This window comes from Monodon monoceros, unplaced genomic scaffold (assembly GCF_005190385.1).
Source record: "Monodon monoceros isolate NGI ecotype Baffin Bay Population unplaced genomic scaffold, NGI_Narwhal_1 Super_Scaffold_18, whole genome shotgun sequence".
NCBI lineage: Eukaryota > Metazoa > Chordata > Mammalia > Artiodactyla > Monodontidae > Monodon > Monodon monoceros.
Window position 1 is genome coordinate 120,747,517 of NW_021703774.1, and position 16,951 is coordinate 120,764,467.

The 16,951-nt window shown below is 35.3% G+C and overlaps 1 protein-coding gene and 1 non-coding gene across 10 annotated transcripts in view; one reads left to right on the forward strand and one right to left on the reverse strand.

The window, feature by feature from the left end:
* Positions 1–16,951, reverse strand: part of SRSF11 (serine and arginine rich splicing factor 11) — a 54,346-nt gene that overhangs the window by 16,242 nt on the left and 21,153 nt on the right. For 6 of the 9 annotated variants that reach the window (XM_029227614.1, XM_029227612.1, XM_029227611.1 and 3 more), the window contains exons 4-9: positions 14,342–14,451; positions 12,464–12,556; positions 11,620–11,669; positions 9,614–9,741; positions 7,791–7,872; positions 2,281–2,412 (exon numbers count right to left, since the gene is read on the reverse strand). In XM_029227614.1, coding sequence (XP_029083447.1) covers positions 2,281–2,412; positions 7,791–7,872; positions 9,614–9,741; positions 11,620–11,669; positions 12,464–12,556; positions 14,342–14,451 — 595 coding nt within the window. Of the gene's footprint in view, positions 1–2,280; positions 2,413–7,790; positions 7,873–9,613; positions 9,742–11,619; positions 11,670–12,463; positions 12,557–14,341; positions 14,452–14,745; positions 15,934–16,951 lie in introns of those variants that run through there. The other 3 variants (XM_029227617.1, XM_029227616.1, XM_029227615.1) reach the window with 2 other exon arrangements.
* Positions 4,178–4,279, forward strand: LOC114900071. The gene has a single exon (XR_003794698.1). It is a non-coding gene; the product is annotated as a U6 spliceosomal RNA (small nuclear RNA).

Here is a 16,951-nt window from a genome sequence, read left to right on the forward strand (position 1 = left end):
CAAACTTTTATTATACAAACTTAATGTTATTATACAAACTTACAAACTTAAAAATAATAGTAACTCAAGCGGCGTATTTGTGGTAAACAAATTTTAAAAATCCTATTTTCCTGGTATTCCACATAAAACTTCTCTCCAAGAGCAAAGCAGAGTATGTGGCAAGAAAACAAGGATGTTGGCCAGTTTCTTAGTATGTCTGGCGATAAACGGTAATAGTTTAAATAATTTTCTCTAGGCTCTTCAACACTGTTTTTCTCTCAGCTAAGTAAGTAGCAGTTTCCCAACTGACCCTGGACCCTGGCTCTAAATCCTCTACTGACAGCCCAAAACCCCATCACTATTGTAAGTTTTTCTTTCAAAGCACACACCCGATGTAACCTCTTCACGGATGAAGCCAACCTTGTAACTTTCTCCCAGCTGCTATATATTCTGGGCTATTCAATGCTTTTAGAAAAAAAACATCAAAATGGAGTGGTACTACAACCAGGCCTCAACTCTAAAATCTTTCTACAGATTCTTCTACGTTTACTTTTATTCCCCACAGCATTTTTTCGCCCCAAGATTCTAGGCAAAAGGTAAAATATATACATATTTATAATATATATATGTCCCTTATATCCTTATAAACACACACCTATTTTCAACTGTTCTACAGTTTTAGAGATTAAAGTATCTCTTCGGTTGTTCTAGGCTAGTCCCACCCTATATCCTGTACTTCATTCCCTCCCATCTTTGCTCATCCTGCTCCATCAGTTATCCTCTCTATTCATTCAAGTCTTTATCATCGAATTCCTAGATTACTTTAATAGTCCCTTAAGGGGCCCCAGTCATGTTTTCCACAAATTGATGCTATACCCCCTATCAGGAATCTTTCGAAGTACAAACTTGAAAATATTAATTCCCTGCTCATCACTTTTCAATTCATTCCTGTTGCCTCCTGGATCAGCCGCAAACTCCTTAGTGTGAACAACAAAGCCTTCTATGGTGATCTGTCTCCTTAACTTTCCTGACCTCATTTCCTGGTCCTTCTATACCAAAATACTTGCTATTTCAAGAATTCATGCTAACTTTGTAAACAATCTCTACCTGAAACCATGCCCCCCGAGTCCAGTCAAATCTATCAGAATTCAATACTCAAGAGTCACCTCTCAATAAATCTCTTCCGACATCCCTAACAATGGCCCTTCCTTTGTAATTACATTCATCTCTCTCCTAGTATAAAGAAAGTTCCTTGAGGGAAGGAATGCCTAATTGCTTTGTATAAGAGATGTTTCATTAAGTAAGCTTGTTTGTTTGACTGATTGAATTAAAAGATGACTAACTGTAAAACATGAGTAAAAGCCTCGTTAGAGGCTGAACACTCAGTAAAGCTATCCCAGAACCTCTGTCCCCACTTGAGTTATATGCTTACCAAGAATAAATTTTGTTGCCCCCTCCCTGTGATCCTTACTATTTTAATTACATAATATATAAATGGGTAAAGTAGTATAAAATATAGGGTTGCTTCTAGAAAATTAAGGCAAATATTTTAGAAAGAGATAAAGGACATTTGTTAAAAATTAAGTGTTGTGAAATTGTATTGTGTGACAACTAAAAATGGGGGAAAAAAATCAAGATATTTCCAAGTAACAGAGTTCTCAACACTTTTAAAGGTGGTTTAAATGAAAAGAAAGTGATTTGGTATGTATTATTCAAGACTAGGCCTAATTTCAAACAGTTTGGCCCTATAGGAAAAAACAAATTATTGAATGCATGTTTAAGTTGAAATACAATGTTAAGGTGGGGATGTCTGTTTTTTAATGAATCCTCACTTTAATTCTCTACTGGTCCCCAAACCATGGGATAAGACTGTTAAATATGGTTCAGTCTCTGGAATATAGCAATACTGAATTCATATTTACAAAGGTGTTCACAATGAGGTATATAAAGATGAATTAGGAAGGCATGATTGTCTGCCATAAACTCTTTGGCATACCAAGAGATGTGGCTGGTAACACTAAATCCTTAGTAATGGTTGAATGGAAAAGAGGAAATGAAAAAAGGCAGTAGAAACAGCTAAGAATTTTTACTACAAAGAAATTTTATCTAGGCCTTCAGCTGTAAGTAGAAATCTCAAGTTTATGAAGGAGCACAAGAAAACAATGTCAGCCTCCTCCAACAGTTTCTTCCTATCTCCTATCATAACCTATTCTTTGTCATTAAAGCAGCAATATTTGGGGGTGTTGGGAACTCTAAAATTTGTCTTCCCACTCAGTGTTTGTTAATAGTTTTTTACTGTACCTGTTTTTTGATGTGCTCCTTGACCTTCTACCCCTCTCTCTGGAATGAGATCTTCTCCGTCTTGGACTTTTGGATCGTCGTCTACTCCTTGACTTAGAATGTGATCGCCTTCTTGATCTGCTTCTTGACCGCCTTATAATGTAAAAGGAAGCAAACACATGTATGTAAATGGAAAAAGACTAGCTGTTTCTGACTATGTCATATAAGCATCAGACAAAAGATTCAGACATGTGGACTAGCCATCAGTGAGGGTAATTTCCTGCCATTATTTATTTACTCTACACAACAACATCTTTGATATCCTAGAAATTAGTAAATACCTTTTAACCCCTGGAATTCCTCACCTTTTAATCTTTTGCTCAACCTGTCAAACCAATCCTACTTTGCCCATTGAAACTACAACTCCAAACTTAAAAATACTGCTACAGAATGAAGAAAAACAAAAAATATCTGACTCATTTGCATCATTTCACAATTACATAGCATTTTTGCAAGTACACCTTATTTGATTCCTCACTATTGCAAGTTAAACCCATTTACTACTTATTGAATACCTATTTATGCCCACTACATGCTTTACAAATACTAAGTCATTTACCCTCATAATAAACCTAATAAAGTATGTACCATTATTATTCCCATTTTAAAAATGGAAACCATATAGTGTGTTGCCTTCTATGATTTCCAGTTGTTCTCTGAAATATATTCCACTTCTTCGATTTGCAGTTTAAGAGAAATCCAAGTAATGCAAGCATGATACAGATATATACAACTCAGTACAAACTGCCTTTTCTACTCTTAAGTGTCCTCAACATTACATCATCATCTCTTTCCTGCCACGTAAGAGATGTTTCTCTCTGTGCCTACTGCATACCACCCTGCTCCCCATACTTTCTCTAAAAGGTTAAGTGCAATTAACCTTTTGATGTTCTTTGATCCTCCTTCCTATATTTTATTCCGTTCTATTTTAAGAATAATTGAAGATAAATTGCAGTTCTTTGCTTAGACTTGGTCATTTAATTTCTAGTGGACCATTCAACCTCTTTTCATGGAAAACTTCAAATACAATTTAAACTTTTTGCTTTTACTTTTTCAAAGTGCCAAAGGACGGACATTTTAGTAATGTAGAAGATATGTGTTCAAATCTCATTTATAAGCCAGTTAACTGAGAGCATTCATTATTTAACCTCTTTGAGCCTATTACTTCAGCAAAGAAAAACAACAGCACCTCCATCACAGAATAGTTGAAATTATAAAGCCCAGCTCAGTGCCTTACTGTAGACACATATATTATATACTGACTCCCTCTTCTCTTACTAATGTGCTAACATAGTATTGCCATCATTCTCTAGAGCAGCTGTTTCAAAACCCATCAGTAGCAGTGTCTCATCAAATTCAATAACTTTATGTTTTGCTCATTTCTTACTTTTGACCATATTTGAAACTACCTACTAAAGCAATCCCTCTCAATAACATGTCTATATCCTAGGAAATTTTCATGTAATGCTTACCTACCTTTTTCTAAGCTCCATAAGGACAAGGGGTATATATGTCTATACCACTGTACCCTTGAGCAACGACTACAGTGTCTGACTAGTAAACAGTACTACTAATATATTTTGAGTGAAATATTGACCCTATAAAATATCAGAACCATCACTTTCTTATTAAGAATTTTTTAAAATTCTGGAAAACCAAAATTGATGCTATTAGAATTAAGTATTATTCCTATTTTGAGAATTCTGGCTTTAACAAAAATTTAAGTCAACAATCAGCAAAACGGTTACACATTTATCCTACCTCTAATGTATATAGAAAAAAATATAGTTGCAGGAAAAAATCGTAAGTGCATTGTTGTAGGTTTCCTTCTAAACAAAGTGATTAATAATATAAAATAGTGCTCGCTTCGGCAGCACATATACTAAAATTGGAACGATAAAGAGTAGCACGGCCCCTGCGCAAGGATGACACGCAAATTCGTGAAGCGTTCCATATTTTTTCTTACTTTCCATGGAAAAAAAAAGTCACAAAAGAAAAAAAATTGTTGTATTAGTTGAAACTTAACTAAGTCTGTGTAAAGGTAGAACTGAGTTGTTCAATACAGTAGCCACTAGTCACATATGGCTATTTAAATCTAACTTTTAATAATTAAAAAAAATATATAAAATAGTTTAAAAAATCTAATAAGCAGAGGTATTACATCAATCAATTTATTGTAAGGTGCTGAAACAGTTATTTTTCAACAGCATTGCACTGCAGAGCCACTTCAACACAGTTTACATAAGCTTTTAAAAATTAGAAAAATAAAGATTATCGTATTATGTATCTAAATACGTAAAAAGCTTATTGAACGTAATGGTCATTTTATATACCAAGATGCTAAAAATACAACAACTCATAATCTTTATCTTTCTGTTATGAGGCATTACTACAAGTGTCCAAAAGCACTTTGTTCAGGGAAATAAATGTTTCACTGTTATTTCCCATTGGTCATAATTAAAATTAGTATTTGAAAGCCTTAGCATGTCCCTGTTATGTACAAAGGAAAAAGATATAGGTTCTCCTTTTTAAGTCTTTTTAAGTGTTAAACTAAGCTATGAGAGCACCTGTTCTGGAAGGTTAGGATTCTAAGTACAGGCACAGCTCAGAGATACTATGAGTTTGTTCCCAGATCACTGCAATAAACTGAGTATCACAAAAAAGTGAGTCACAATGAATTTCTGGTTTCCCAGTGCATATAAAAGTTATGTTTATACTATACTGTAGTCTGTGAAGTGTGCAATAGCATTATGTCTAAAAAACAGTGTACGTAATTTAATTAAAAATGTGGCTAAAGATCGCTAAACATCACCTGAGCTTTCAGTGAGCTGTAATCTTTTTGCAATAGTAACAACATCAAAGATCACTAATCACAGATCACCATAACAAATATAATAATGAGGTTAGCTATTTTGGAGTGGCAATTGACAAGTGTAGGAAGATTAAACCAAGATGAATAGTAAAGATCCTTGAACACCATTCTAAGGTTTTATGTGTCAACTTATTAAGACAATAAGGAGCTTCTAAAGGTTTCATAGAGCTGTGACATGTTCTAGATTTGGGTTTTTGAAAGACATCTTTAAGAATGAGATGGACTGGGTGACAGACACACCAGACAAAACTACCCTGTAACATTTTGCTGCAGACTGAATGTTTGTGTCCTCCCAAAATTCTTATGCAAAACCGAATACCCAATGTTATGACATTATGAGGTAGTGGCCTTTGGGAGGTGACTACGTTATGAAGGTGCAGCTTTCATGAATAGGATTAATGCCCATATGAAAGAAGTCTCAGAAGACCCCTTGGTCCATTCCCCTATGTGAGGACACAGTGAAGAGACAGCAAACTATAAATGAGGAAGCAGGTCCTCACCAGGCACCAAATTTGCTGACACCTTGATCTTGAACTTCCCAGCTTCCAACACTGTGAGAAGTAAATTTCTATTGTTTATAAGCCACCCAGTCTATGGTATTGTTATAGCAGCCGAATGGACTAAGACACAGTCTAAGAAATGACTGAACAATGTTATGGGGCCCATCAATTTTTTTTTTTTCCAAAATAATAACAAGATATTTTTTGCCTTTTCCACTGTGACATTTGCACTAATAGTGCAAAAGCAATGGTGGTGTACAAGTGCTGGCATCTCCTTATTACAAATCAAGGTAGTGGCAACTGAACCTCCCTATTATCTACTGTATTCTTCACTGGCATTTGTAGTATGCACTTGCAGTAAAAAAAAAAGAAAGAAAAAAAAAGAAACCCTGCCATTTTTCACTAAGGATGTCTTTGATAAAGCCAGTAAAAACTATTAAATTTATTAAATCTAGTCCCTTGAATAATATTAGAGTAGTATTATTGACTAGTAATATTAAATCTAGTCCCTTCAGCAATATTCTGTGCAACAAAATGGGCAGTATGCATAAATCACTTCTGATACTTTATAGTTCAATGACTGTCAAGGAAGACACCTGTGTGATTGAGTGTGAGCTCACCTAATTGCTTTTGCCATGAAACATCATCTTTACCTGAAAGAACAAGTGACAAACCATGGTTGTTCAGACTTGGGTATTTGGTGGAACACTTTCATGGAAAATGAGTAAGGTTTATCATTTCAAGGAAAACAAATTTGTTGCCAATAATAAAATTTGAGCTTTTAAGAGAAAATTAAATTTTGGAAAACCTGAACACACCATTGTGAACTTGACAGCTTCCTAACACTTTAAAAGGGTTTACCGATGAGATGTGTGGCGATATTACCAAGTCATTTTTTGATCTTGTGCAACAAAATATGTCAACATTTGAAAACTTGCATAATGTAATAAATCAATCATTTTCCAAACCACCAATGCATAACTGTACAAAAGCATGCCTGGGAAAAAGATCCATCAAGGTGTAAGAAAGATCAACAGATTTTAAAGTAGCAAAATATAAAAGGTTCACTATTACGGTTTCAGATTCCATATTACTACTACCTTTTAAGAAAGTACTCTTGTTAAGTTTTGGTATTATATCAAAGAATACTATTCCCAATTACCTGAAAAGACTATAAAATTATTTTTCCCTCTTCTCACTATATATTTGTGTAAGATTTTCTACATATATTAACTAAAATATATTGCAATAAGTTGAATGCAGAATCCTGTACATGTCTTCTAGTAAGCCAAAGGTTAAAGAGATTTGCAAAGATTTAAAACAAAGCAATTCTTTTAATTTTTCTGGAAAAGTTTTGTTTCAAAGCTAAGTTAATACAAATGGGTTTACTACTGTTATTTCAGATGATGGTTTCAAATTTTATTACGGCCAACACTGATAGATATAACCCACATAAACAAAAGCTCATCGGAGTACTCAAATTTTCTACAAGTATAGAGGTCTTAATACCAGCAAGTTTGAGAGCCACTGGGCTAGAAAGACCCTTACAAACTTATACAGGAATGTCATGTGAAGAAGAAAATACACTGGTCCTTTTAAATTGCCTAGTCTTACTCCAGGTAGGATAAAGAATAATTGGTACTATCATGTGGTTTGTCCAATAATACAAAGAACAATCTCATAAAAGGTAACAAGTTGTCATCTGCAAATATTCAAGCTTTAGATGGTAATCTGCAGGCTGCATGACGACATTCCATGTTCAAACTCTCAGGAGTCCGGTGAAAAGTCAGAACTAGAATTCAAGTTAAAAGTTTCAAGTCCAGTGTTCTTTCCATAGTACTAATTCATTTTAGTGCTCAAATCCCAGTGGCTTCCTCCTAAGCCTGGATTTTTGGGGGTTTTAAAGTATCAATCATCCATGTCTTTTCTCCATTTATATATGTGTGAACACTTATTCTCATACTCTGCTAATAGCAGTAGTTACCAAAACCACTTTAACCAGGAGCTAATTAGGTTAAGAGATAAGCAGATGTGACACACAGAGAAATTATCTTTGTCTAAGCTACAACTTACTACCAAAAAGCAATCAATCTAATAACCTGTGCCTAGAAGATGAGGGAGTCCTCCTCCTCCTAGAACGTGATCTTGATCTCGAGTGCCTTCGTTTTTCTTCCTTCTTATCTGGATTTAAAAGAAAAGGAATCTGGCTTTAGACATCGTCAAGCAGGAAGATTATTCCCATTCAGGAGTTATTCTTAGAATTTATTACCTTAATTTTCAGCTTTAATACAAAATTCTTAAATTCAGGCAGCTAAAGGTTCCTTTGACTATTTCATTTGCCAGACTTAGGAGGCTGTCAAGTGTCATACATAACACAATCTATGAAAATAATTACCTTTCTCATTCTTTACCCTTTAGAGATTTCTAAATCATGAGTCCCTTTTTCCATTCCTAGGTTCTACTCCCCCAAATATAGCTACCATTCACCCAGATTAAAACTCTAATCTTTACATGTTTATGTATTAATAGCATCTCCCCAACCAGTACTTAAGTGTAAAATATGTTTAAAAAATACGTTTACAATAAAAATATAAACATTTAAAATTGTTGGTCCAGCAAAATGTTCCTTCTTTCATTCATCACTTAGCTCTATGCTCCTTTCCTAAGAAGTGTCTCATTCATTAACTCTTTTCACTATACTGCTGGGACAGAACTGGATTTTACTAATCTAGCTCTTTTTTAATCTGTCTGTCCTTCTTCTTCCTCACTCATTTTCAACTGTGTAAGTGCAGAGAGCAGAGCTAGAAACATCTGTCATCATTTCCTAGTTTTAAAATAACACATAAACTCCTTAACTTACTCCTTTAACTTAGGACATAATGAAAGAGAAATCCAGCCATTGCATTCTTCGTATATGGACTATCAAAGTGAGACTGAGTTCCTCTTTTACATTTAGATCATTTCATTAATAGGATTCAATTTATTGTGAATGTCATTATTAATAAATTAACAAAAATCTTGGGGCAAAAAAAAATTCATAAAGAAACCAATTTTAGTCATTTCAGTTATAAGTTTTCAATGAAAACAGAAATGGTGTTCTGGCTTTGGAGTCGTACAGGTCCAGTTGTCTATCAAAAGTTCCTACTGCTTGCCATGTGACCTTGGGCTAACTGTTTAATAATTTGTTGATTAAATGAGATAATACACATAAAGCATCTGGTATTAATTTATCCATTATACTTAACAATTATTTGCCTAATACTATATACAATAAAAACCATCCCATTTATTAAGAAATAGAGTGAAAAAATGAATAAAACATTGTTTTTAATGGGAAAAGAAAAAAATCAGGACCAAAGATCAAAATACATGCAGGAAAACAATGGGACAACCATTCATTTCATCTCAAAAAGACAATCTGCAAAGAATAATACATTTGCTTTTCTTTAAACAGAAGATCTTTAGTAGGTTTTCTTGGTCAAATAAAAGACTGAAATCAATTAGGCTACCCCAACTTACGCAAACATAAATGATTAAAAAACCACCAAAAAAAAAAAAAAACCACATAAATTAAAAACCACCAAAATATCACACGAAGCATTAGGTAATCCTAGGCACTAATGTTTCCGAATGAGGAATTCTTTGTTTAGTGAGTGGGAGGTGCTTGTACACTGTAGGATGTTTAGTATACCCCTGGCCCTCTGCCTACCAGATGCAGCTGGTACCAGCATGACAACTAAGTGTCTCCAGATATTTCCAAATATGCCTGGGTAACAACTCTTACCCATACCACCCACCCACTCCCAAATGAGAATCACTGCACTAAATGATCTTTTATCAAAATATGGGAAATAAAATTTAAAAAAATGACTGAAGTATTATTCAACTAATTTCCAAACATAATTGCATAAACCTATTTTACCTGGTTCTATAGCAGCAGAAATTAGGGACTGTGCTTCTCGTACTCTCTTCATGGCTTCCTCTATTTCTTTACTAGAGGTATCTGATTTCAGACTTGGTGAAACAAGACCAGCAGCTACATGATTCAACCTGGAACAGAACCAAGAATTGCATCTGAAATATTTAAAAATGTACAACAGCATTTCAAATAAACACATGTTCCTATCTTCATTTTAGTAAGATACTCCTTGAAAAAAAGTGGGGGGGAACTCCACAATTTTGATAAAATTATATGTAATATATATATAGTAAGCTTTGGATATTTACAATGGCACCTGCATTTTAAAAGACTCAGAGATATGTGGAATAAGAAAAAAAAATCTATTTAATTTTGCTCAACATCCATGAACTTTCTATACACATTTTGACAAATGTTAGTACATGGGAATATGCTGATGCTAAAGATTTTTGATTAACAGAATCTTCCTTAATATGATTTAAAAACTTTCTAAATCATCATAATTTTGTTGGGGAAGAATTACTTTTAAGCTTGCAGATGGGGAGAAACTGAGGCAGAAACCAATGGCACACCAAAATTACTTAACGAAATTCCTGAATGGAAAGGCTAAAGATACACCTTAAGGGTTTATAAAAGTGAAACAATACTGTAGACACCAAGTTGAGGCTGGTAGTTATTTGTGGGTAGAGTGGGAAATATAAACAAGAATGAGTACACAGGCAGTTTTTAGAAACTGTATTAGTGTTTTTTTTTTTTTTTGCAGTAGGTGGGCCTCTCACTGTTGTGGCCTCTCCCATTGCAGAGCACAGGCTCCGGACACGCAGGCTCAGCGGCCATGGCTCACGGGCCAAGCCGCTCCGCGGCATGTGGGATCCTCCCAGACCGGGGCACGAACCAGTGTCCCCTGCATTGGCAGGCAGACTCTCAACCACTGCACCACCAGGGAAGCCCCTAAAAACTGTATTAGTGATATTTTTATAAGCAGGGTGGTAGACACTTGGATTTTATCTGGTAATTTTTAAGAAAAAAATGCCACTAACTACTATAATCAAATGAGCCTGTCCTGCCTCCCCCACATGCTCTCCCACTTACTGACAGTGACTTTCACCAAGTTAAGAAGAAGAAGCATTAAGCTCAGATTTGATATACTAAGAAATTACCAATGAAAATATCTCATGAATTTGTGATATATCAAGTAGGAAATATAAGTTACAGCATGAAGAAAACTTTTCAAAGCCCCTAAAAAGATGTTGACTATTATTATGACATGTGTTACTCCTTTACTCTGGGCTAGTGTTTCCCTCACTTCTGTCTTCCTCTTATTCATCCCCTAGGGCAGTGGTCCCCAACCTTCCTGGCCCCAGGGACCAGTTCTGTGGAACACAATTTTTCCATGGACGGACAGGGGTGTGTGTGTGTGGGGGGGGGGGGGGGGGATGGTCCAGGCGTAATGCGAGTGATGGGGAGCAGCAGATGAAGCTTCACTCGCTCACCTGCCACTCACCTCCTGCTGTGCGGCCTGGTTCCTAACAGGCTGCTATGGACCGGTATGGGCCGCAGCCTGGGGGTTGGGGACCCTTGCCCTAGGGCTTAGCCTCTCTGATCTTTGAACTAAGTTCTCCTCCTTGTAATAAGTTCCCATAGCACCTCTGTACTTCCTTTAGTTGGATGCACATGCTTTACTATAGCTAAATAGTGTCTCCCTTTCTGAGTATAGTAGTAGTCAGTGTAATTTTTTAAATGAATCAACTAAAGACAACACTTAGCTCTTTACTTGTCATCCTGGTTTAACCTATTGACAATGATTTTCAAAGACCAATAATTATTCCAAAACAAAACCCTTTATAGATGGGCTTACCTCTGGATTTTTTCTCCTTGTTTCTAGAAAACAGGATTACATATTGCATGCCTTGAGAAAACTTTCTTTTAGCTATCAAAAATAAAATACCTGTTCTCTAGATATTACTATATCTCTATCACCAATGGAAACAGAAGAAAAAAATCCTTACTTGGGATCAACAGTACTCATAAGTTTCAGCAACTGATCTGCTGCAAGAGACTGGAAAAACAAAAAAATAGCAATGAGAACACACAGAACAATAAATGATTACTATTTTAATTTTTTTAGTATGTTGAAATGTCCTAGAACAATCTGGCAAACCTACAGAAACTAACATATCCCAAGCACAACAATGACCTATAGAAATATAATGCCAGCCAAATATGTCATATTAAGTTTTCTAGTTGCAACATTAAAAAAGTAAACAGGTGACATTAGTGACTGTAGCACTGGATACCCAGAGCTGCTTTATCAGGTTAATTATGAAATTATGAAGCTGAACAGTCCAGATTTTACAGAATAATCACCTCCTCCTTATTTTAAGACTTTCTAAGGGAAAGTAACATTTTAAGGAAACATGTAAAACAAAACTCAAAGTGCTTAGTCAGTATAATCAAAAGAATTCCATAAAGGACTTCAGGAAAAAGTTTAGCCAAATCGCAATGAGGGAAAACAAAAATTTCCAAGTGAGTAGATGACAAGAGAATATATTATGAACACACATTCCTATCATTTCATGACTTTATTTTGACTTCATAACATATTGATGTGGTGTTGGCTTCCTGTGAAACTCGTCTACTTTGAACTTTATCAAATGAGAAATTCTTTGATGGGCAAGGGGCCAATAATGCAGTGACTTTTTAAATCTCTCATTAACAAGTTTATATAAGAAAAAATTACTACAATATGTAACAGTCAGTTACCTCCTGCTCTTGAAATGCAAACTAACATTTAATGAAGTAATTTTTTTAATTACAAAAATGAGCTCAGAGTTGAAGGGTATTAAGTTATACCTGAGAGTTCAAGTTTGCTCCAGGAAGCCCAAGTGCAGCAAGGGCAGGATCAAGAGTAGGAGCTCCCAAAGCAGCCAATGGAACAGCGCCAATCTGTGAAATTTCAAATTTTATTTATTTAAAATCTTGTTTCTGTTTCTTATACTGTGGGGGTTGGGGGAGTGCGTCAACTTTTATTTCCTCTAAAGGCCAGATAATAACTAGTTTAAGTCTGTAGGCTGTGCGGACTCTGGTGCAACTACTTAACTATGCCATTGTAGATCAAAAACAGTCAGAGACAATACATAAATAAGTGGCCATAATTGTGTTCCAATAAAAATTAACAGATAACGGGGGTCTGGCCCAAGAGCTATAGCTTGCCTACCCCTGCTATGCCCTCATTTTTCACTCATCACAGCACATTTATCTCTAAAATCAGAATTTAGAAAAAATGCAAAGATTTTCACACATTCTTGAGCCATTTATAAATATTTACTGCTTCTTAGCTCCAAATCCATTGTTTGTTGTCCTACTGTGTGATACTGAAGGCAGCACCCTTATAAGCATTTCTCCTTTGACAGCTGGCACGATGTTAAGCTTTACTTTTAGGGGGAGCTGGAAATACCTTTAGGGGGAGCTGGAAGGGCACTGACTGTGGAAGGGATTCTTTATAGTTCTTTTGTCTCCTTTCTGATTCTTATTGCAGTGCCACATGGGACACTCGGTGGCCTTCACCTCAGTGAGTTTCAGTGCCATCCTCTTAGGCAGCTTCCTAGCAAGTTCCGTGGTACTCCAGAGAACTTTCTACTGTATCTAACTTTTTGAAGGAGGTCTGAATCTTAGCCTTGAGGGGGAAGATGCACCCCCTCACCTACATGTGTTTCTTTCTTGTGTTTTCTTCCTTAGCTTAGAAGTAGAGGTTGCTTCCTATACCTGCGATTCTGTTACTCATTAGAGTTCCCTTAGTAGTCTCCTGTTACTAATTAGTAATTCCTTATACTAAAACTTTTCTCCTTCGAATTACGGTATGGTTCTGTCTCCTGCCTGACATAATTCTGATTAGTCAGTTTAATGCACACAAACCATGCAAAATCTTATAACTTCGGAGGCCGCTGACCTTCTCTACAAGCACTGTGCTGAAATTTCTCCTAGTTTCATTATTATTTAGTAAAAAAAAGTTACCAAACTTCCTGCACTGTAACTGTTTACTGAGTTAAAACACTGTTAATACAGTTGATCCTTGAACAATATGGGGGCTAGGGGTGCTGACTCCTCATGCAGTCGAAAATACACCTGTAACTTTACAGTGAGCCCTCCGTATCTGCTGGTCCACATACTTGGATCATGCAGTACTATAATATGTATTAGTAGAAAAAAATCCTTATATAAATGGACCAAACAGTTCAAACTCATGTTGTTCAAGGTTCAACTGTACTATTATAAAAATGGTTTAGTTATTACACAATTTTGTACATCAAAGGCATCTACAAATTACCCAGATCTTTGAATTCATCTTTATTTTAAGCCACCTACTTAATTTAAAGCCCAAGAGCAAGATAACAGCGCATGAAGAAAAAAAAAAAAGTCTGAACTTCACCTTAATTTTCTTTTGTAGTTCAAATGAACATACTATTTTAAACAACATGTGCAACAGAAATCTTATGCCTCCTGATTTACGGGCTATTTTGAGAGCCAGTGACAAAACGATACAAGATATTTACAATTCTCAGAATGTTCTTAAAACGCAAACTGCCACTTTAATATTTATGATTACAATACAATACTACAGCCTTCTACAATGCTCTGACCACGTGATAACAGTATACGAACCCGAATCACAACAGCACTCAAAAAGCACAAATATATTTCCATTCTTTAAGAATTCAACAGAACTAATACCTGGGTAAGTGGGTTAGGAGTAGGCAGGAGTCCACCACCAGGCAGAAGACCTGCCACTGCGTTAGCTGGTGCCAACAGAGACAAAGCCTTAGTCTCATCAGGAATAACTCCTGCAGAGAAACATCCATGCATTAGAACACACTCTTTTGCAAGACAGAAAACACACAAAAACACCCAGAAAATGTCTCCCTGATACACCACCTGAGTTTGTTGAAAGTATTTATGTTCGCTAAAATATAAAGCTTGATTTCTATGATTATTTATCATTAATTTTATGTCAGAATGAAACTTCAATGTGTGAAAATTTGTATCCTTTTTCTCTACAAATGGTTAAGTTTCTAGAGTAAAAAAAAAATAGCACAATACACACTACTTTTTTGTTAACACTGCCAAGATTTCATCACCTGTACTCGATTTTTAAGTCATGAACCAAACGTAAGCAAGCACAGTCGGTTCTCCAGGGGTGTGCTCTCAACTTTCAAAAGCTGTTTTATGAACAACGACTCGTGTCGGCTGCTTCACTATAAAGCACACAGAAAAATCAAGATACACAAGACAAAAAAAGTTTGATTTAGGGGTTAATAATATGGTACAGTTACTATGATTTTTTTACACCTACCATACAAATTTTGTAAAAATTAAGAGAAGAAAAGTATGTAAAGGAAATATTCTGTTGGAATCAAGCGTAGGGCTTTTGCTGACTCATGAAAATGAATGTTTCTGAAGGTCTCTGAATACACACAGGATGTGTGTGTGGGAGTGAGTGAGAGAGAAAGAGAAAGAGAATAAGTAAAACAACATGGCACATTCCTTACCTGTACAGTAAAATGCCTTATGTTCCAACATGTGCCATGCTAACCATACCAAAAATGCTGCTACATAGTGTCAGTTGAAAAGCTAGCTTAGCCAAACTCCTAAAGCCAAAAACAACATGTATGTCTGTTTTTAAAGCCTAATCTGTGTATTCAGATAAAATCTAAGGGCCCTAAGACAAATATTTATGTAGACAATTTAAATTCTATCCAACAGCAAAAGCCCTATACAGATGGATTAATCTGTTAATGTGCCCAAGCCCCCAAAATGAGAGTTCAATAATACAATTAAACTACATATTTGCAAATACCAGTAGTATTTCTGTAATACATATTAAGAAACTGCATCTCATCATAAAACATACAATATGTACAGGGCACTTAAGAGAAACTGGATAAGCTGCAGAAGAAAACTGTTGGGTGGTATTTTCAGCAGGGCCTGGTATATAGTTCAGGCTGAACCAGGGAAAAGAACTGTAAAACACAACAACAAAAAAGAAAAACCACTGTTAAATAAAGGTAATGGTTCCTTCCACCTAAACTGAGAAGTGCCGATAATATAAACAAATGTATACTACACAGCACTGTTATCTTGCTTGTGTCAGAGCTGTCATCAATTTAGATACCAAGAGTTATGGAGGGGGGGGGGGAGAAGATCATTTAGATATAGGGCATTAATGCATCATCAACAAACCTACAAAGATTATGGGATAATTTTGCATGCAAAATTATGTCTCAAGAGGATAATATTAAGTATCAACATCTTACTAAAATTAGTGCATTTGCAACATTTCTGGCAAACTAAAATCCTCTTGAATTTATTGTGAGACACCTGATAGAAGATCTGCATCCATTAAAAAAAAAGTCATGCATCTGATCCTCTGATTAAAAAAAGACTATTTAAAAATAAAACTACAATTTAAAAATAGCAATGAGGCCCCTCACCAGTTAATTTTCATGCGTCAAGAGTATTTTTTTTTACTGCTGCTTTGATAGAACCATGAAATACTGCATGAATGTGTAGAAACGAAAGAAAAAGAAACAGACAAAAGAAACAAACATTAACCAAGGAACCTAAATAATCCCCAAATCCATTACTATTAAGAGTTCCTTCCAAATCCAGCTATCTCAGTTTTACCAGTTAAGACTATTCCTTACCGTAGACTTTGTGTCTATTGTTCTAAAACACTGACCAAGAACCAACACCAAAGCTTAAGAGCTAAAACCAGGGTGAATGGTGACAAAGGGATTGAGTACATAAGATATTTAGTGGACATAACATTAATACAGCATACCATACCAAAAATTACAGTAATACACTAATAGATTCTGGAACTAAATATTTCTGTAATTCTATATATGTACTCTCTAAATATTTCACTTTCAAAACAGATCCAGAAAAATTATTATGGTCTAAAAATATTTATGAAAGCCAGTTATATGATATACTGTATTATGTTCAGGGCTTGGGAACTATAATACTTAGCCAATAAGAATTCTTTAAATTAAAAGGCTAACTAATGTTTTGTAAATTACTCACATGATTTGACCCTTGTTCCAAAAGCTATGTTCTACATTTTACTTATCCTAAATTTGAATTCTGTAAATTTTCTCTTGGTGATAAGTCTTATCCTACAACAGGCACACTGATATAAAAGAAAATGCTTAATCAAAACATACTAACTCATAAGTTTATCAGCATATATATATTTTAAAACCTTAGAATTGGGCTCATACACTTTAATATCACGGACATAGATTTACTGTTATTATATAGCATGCCTTAACCCAACTATGA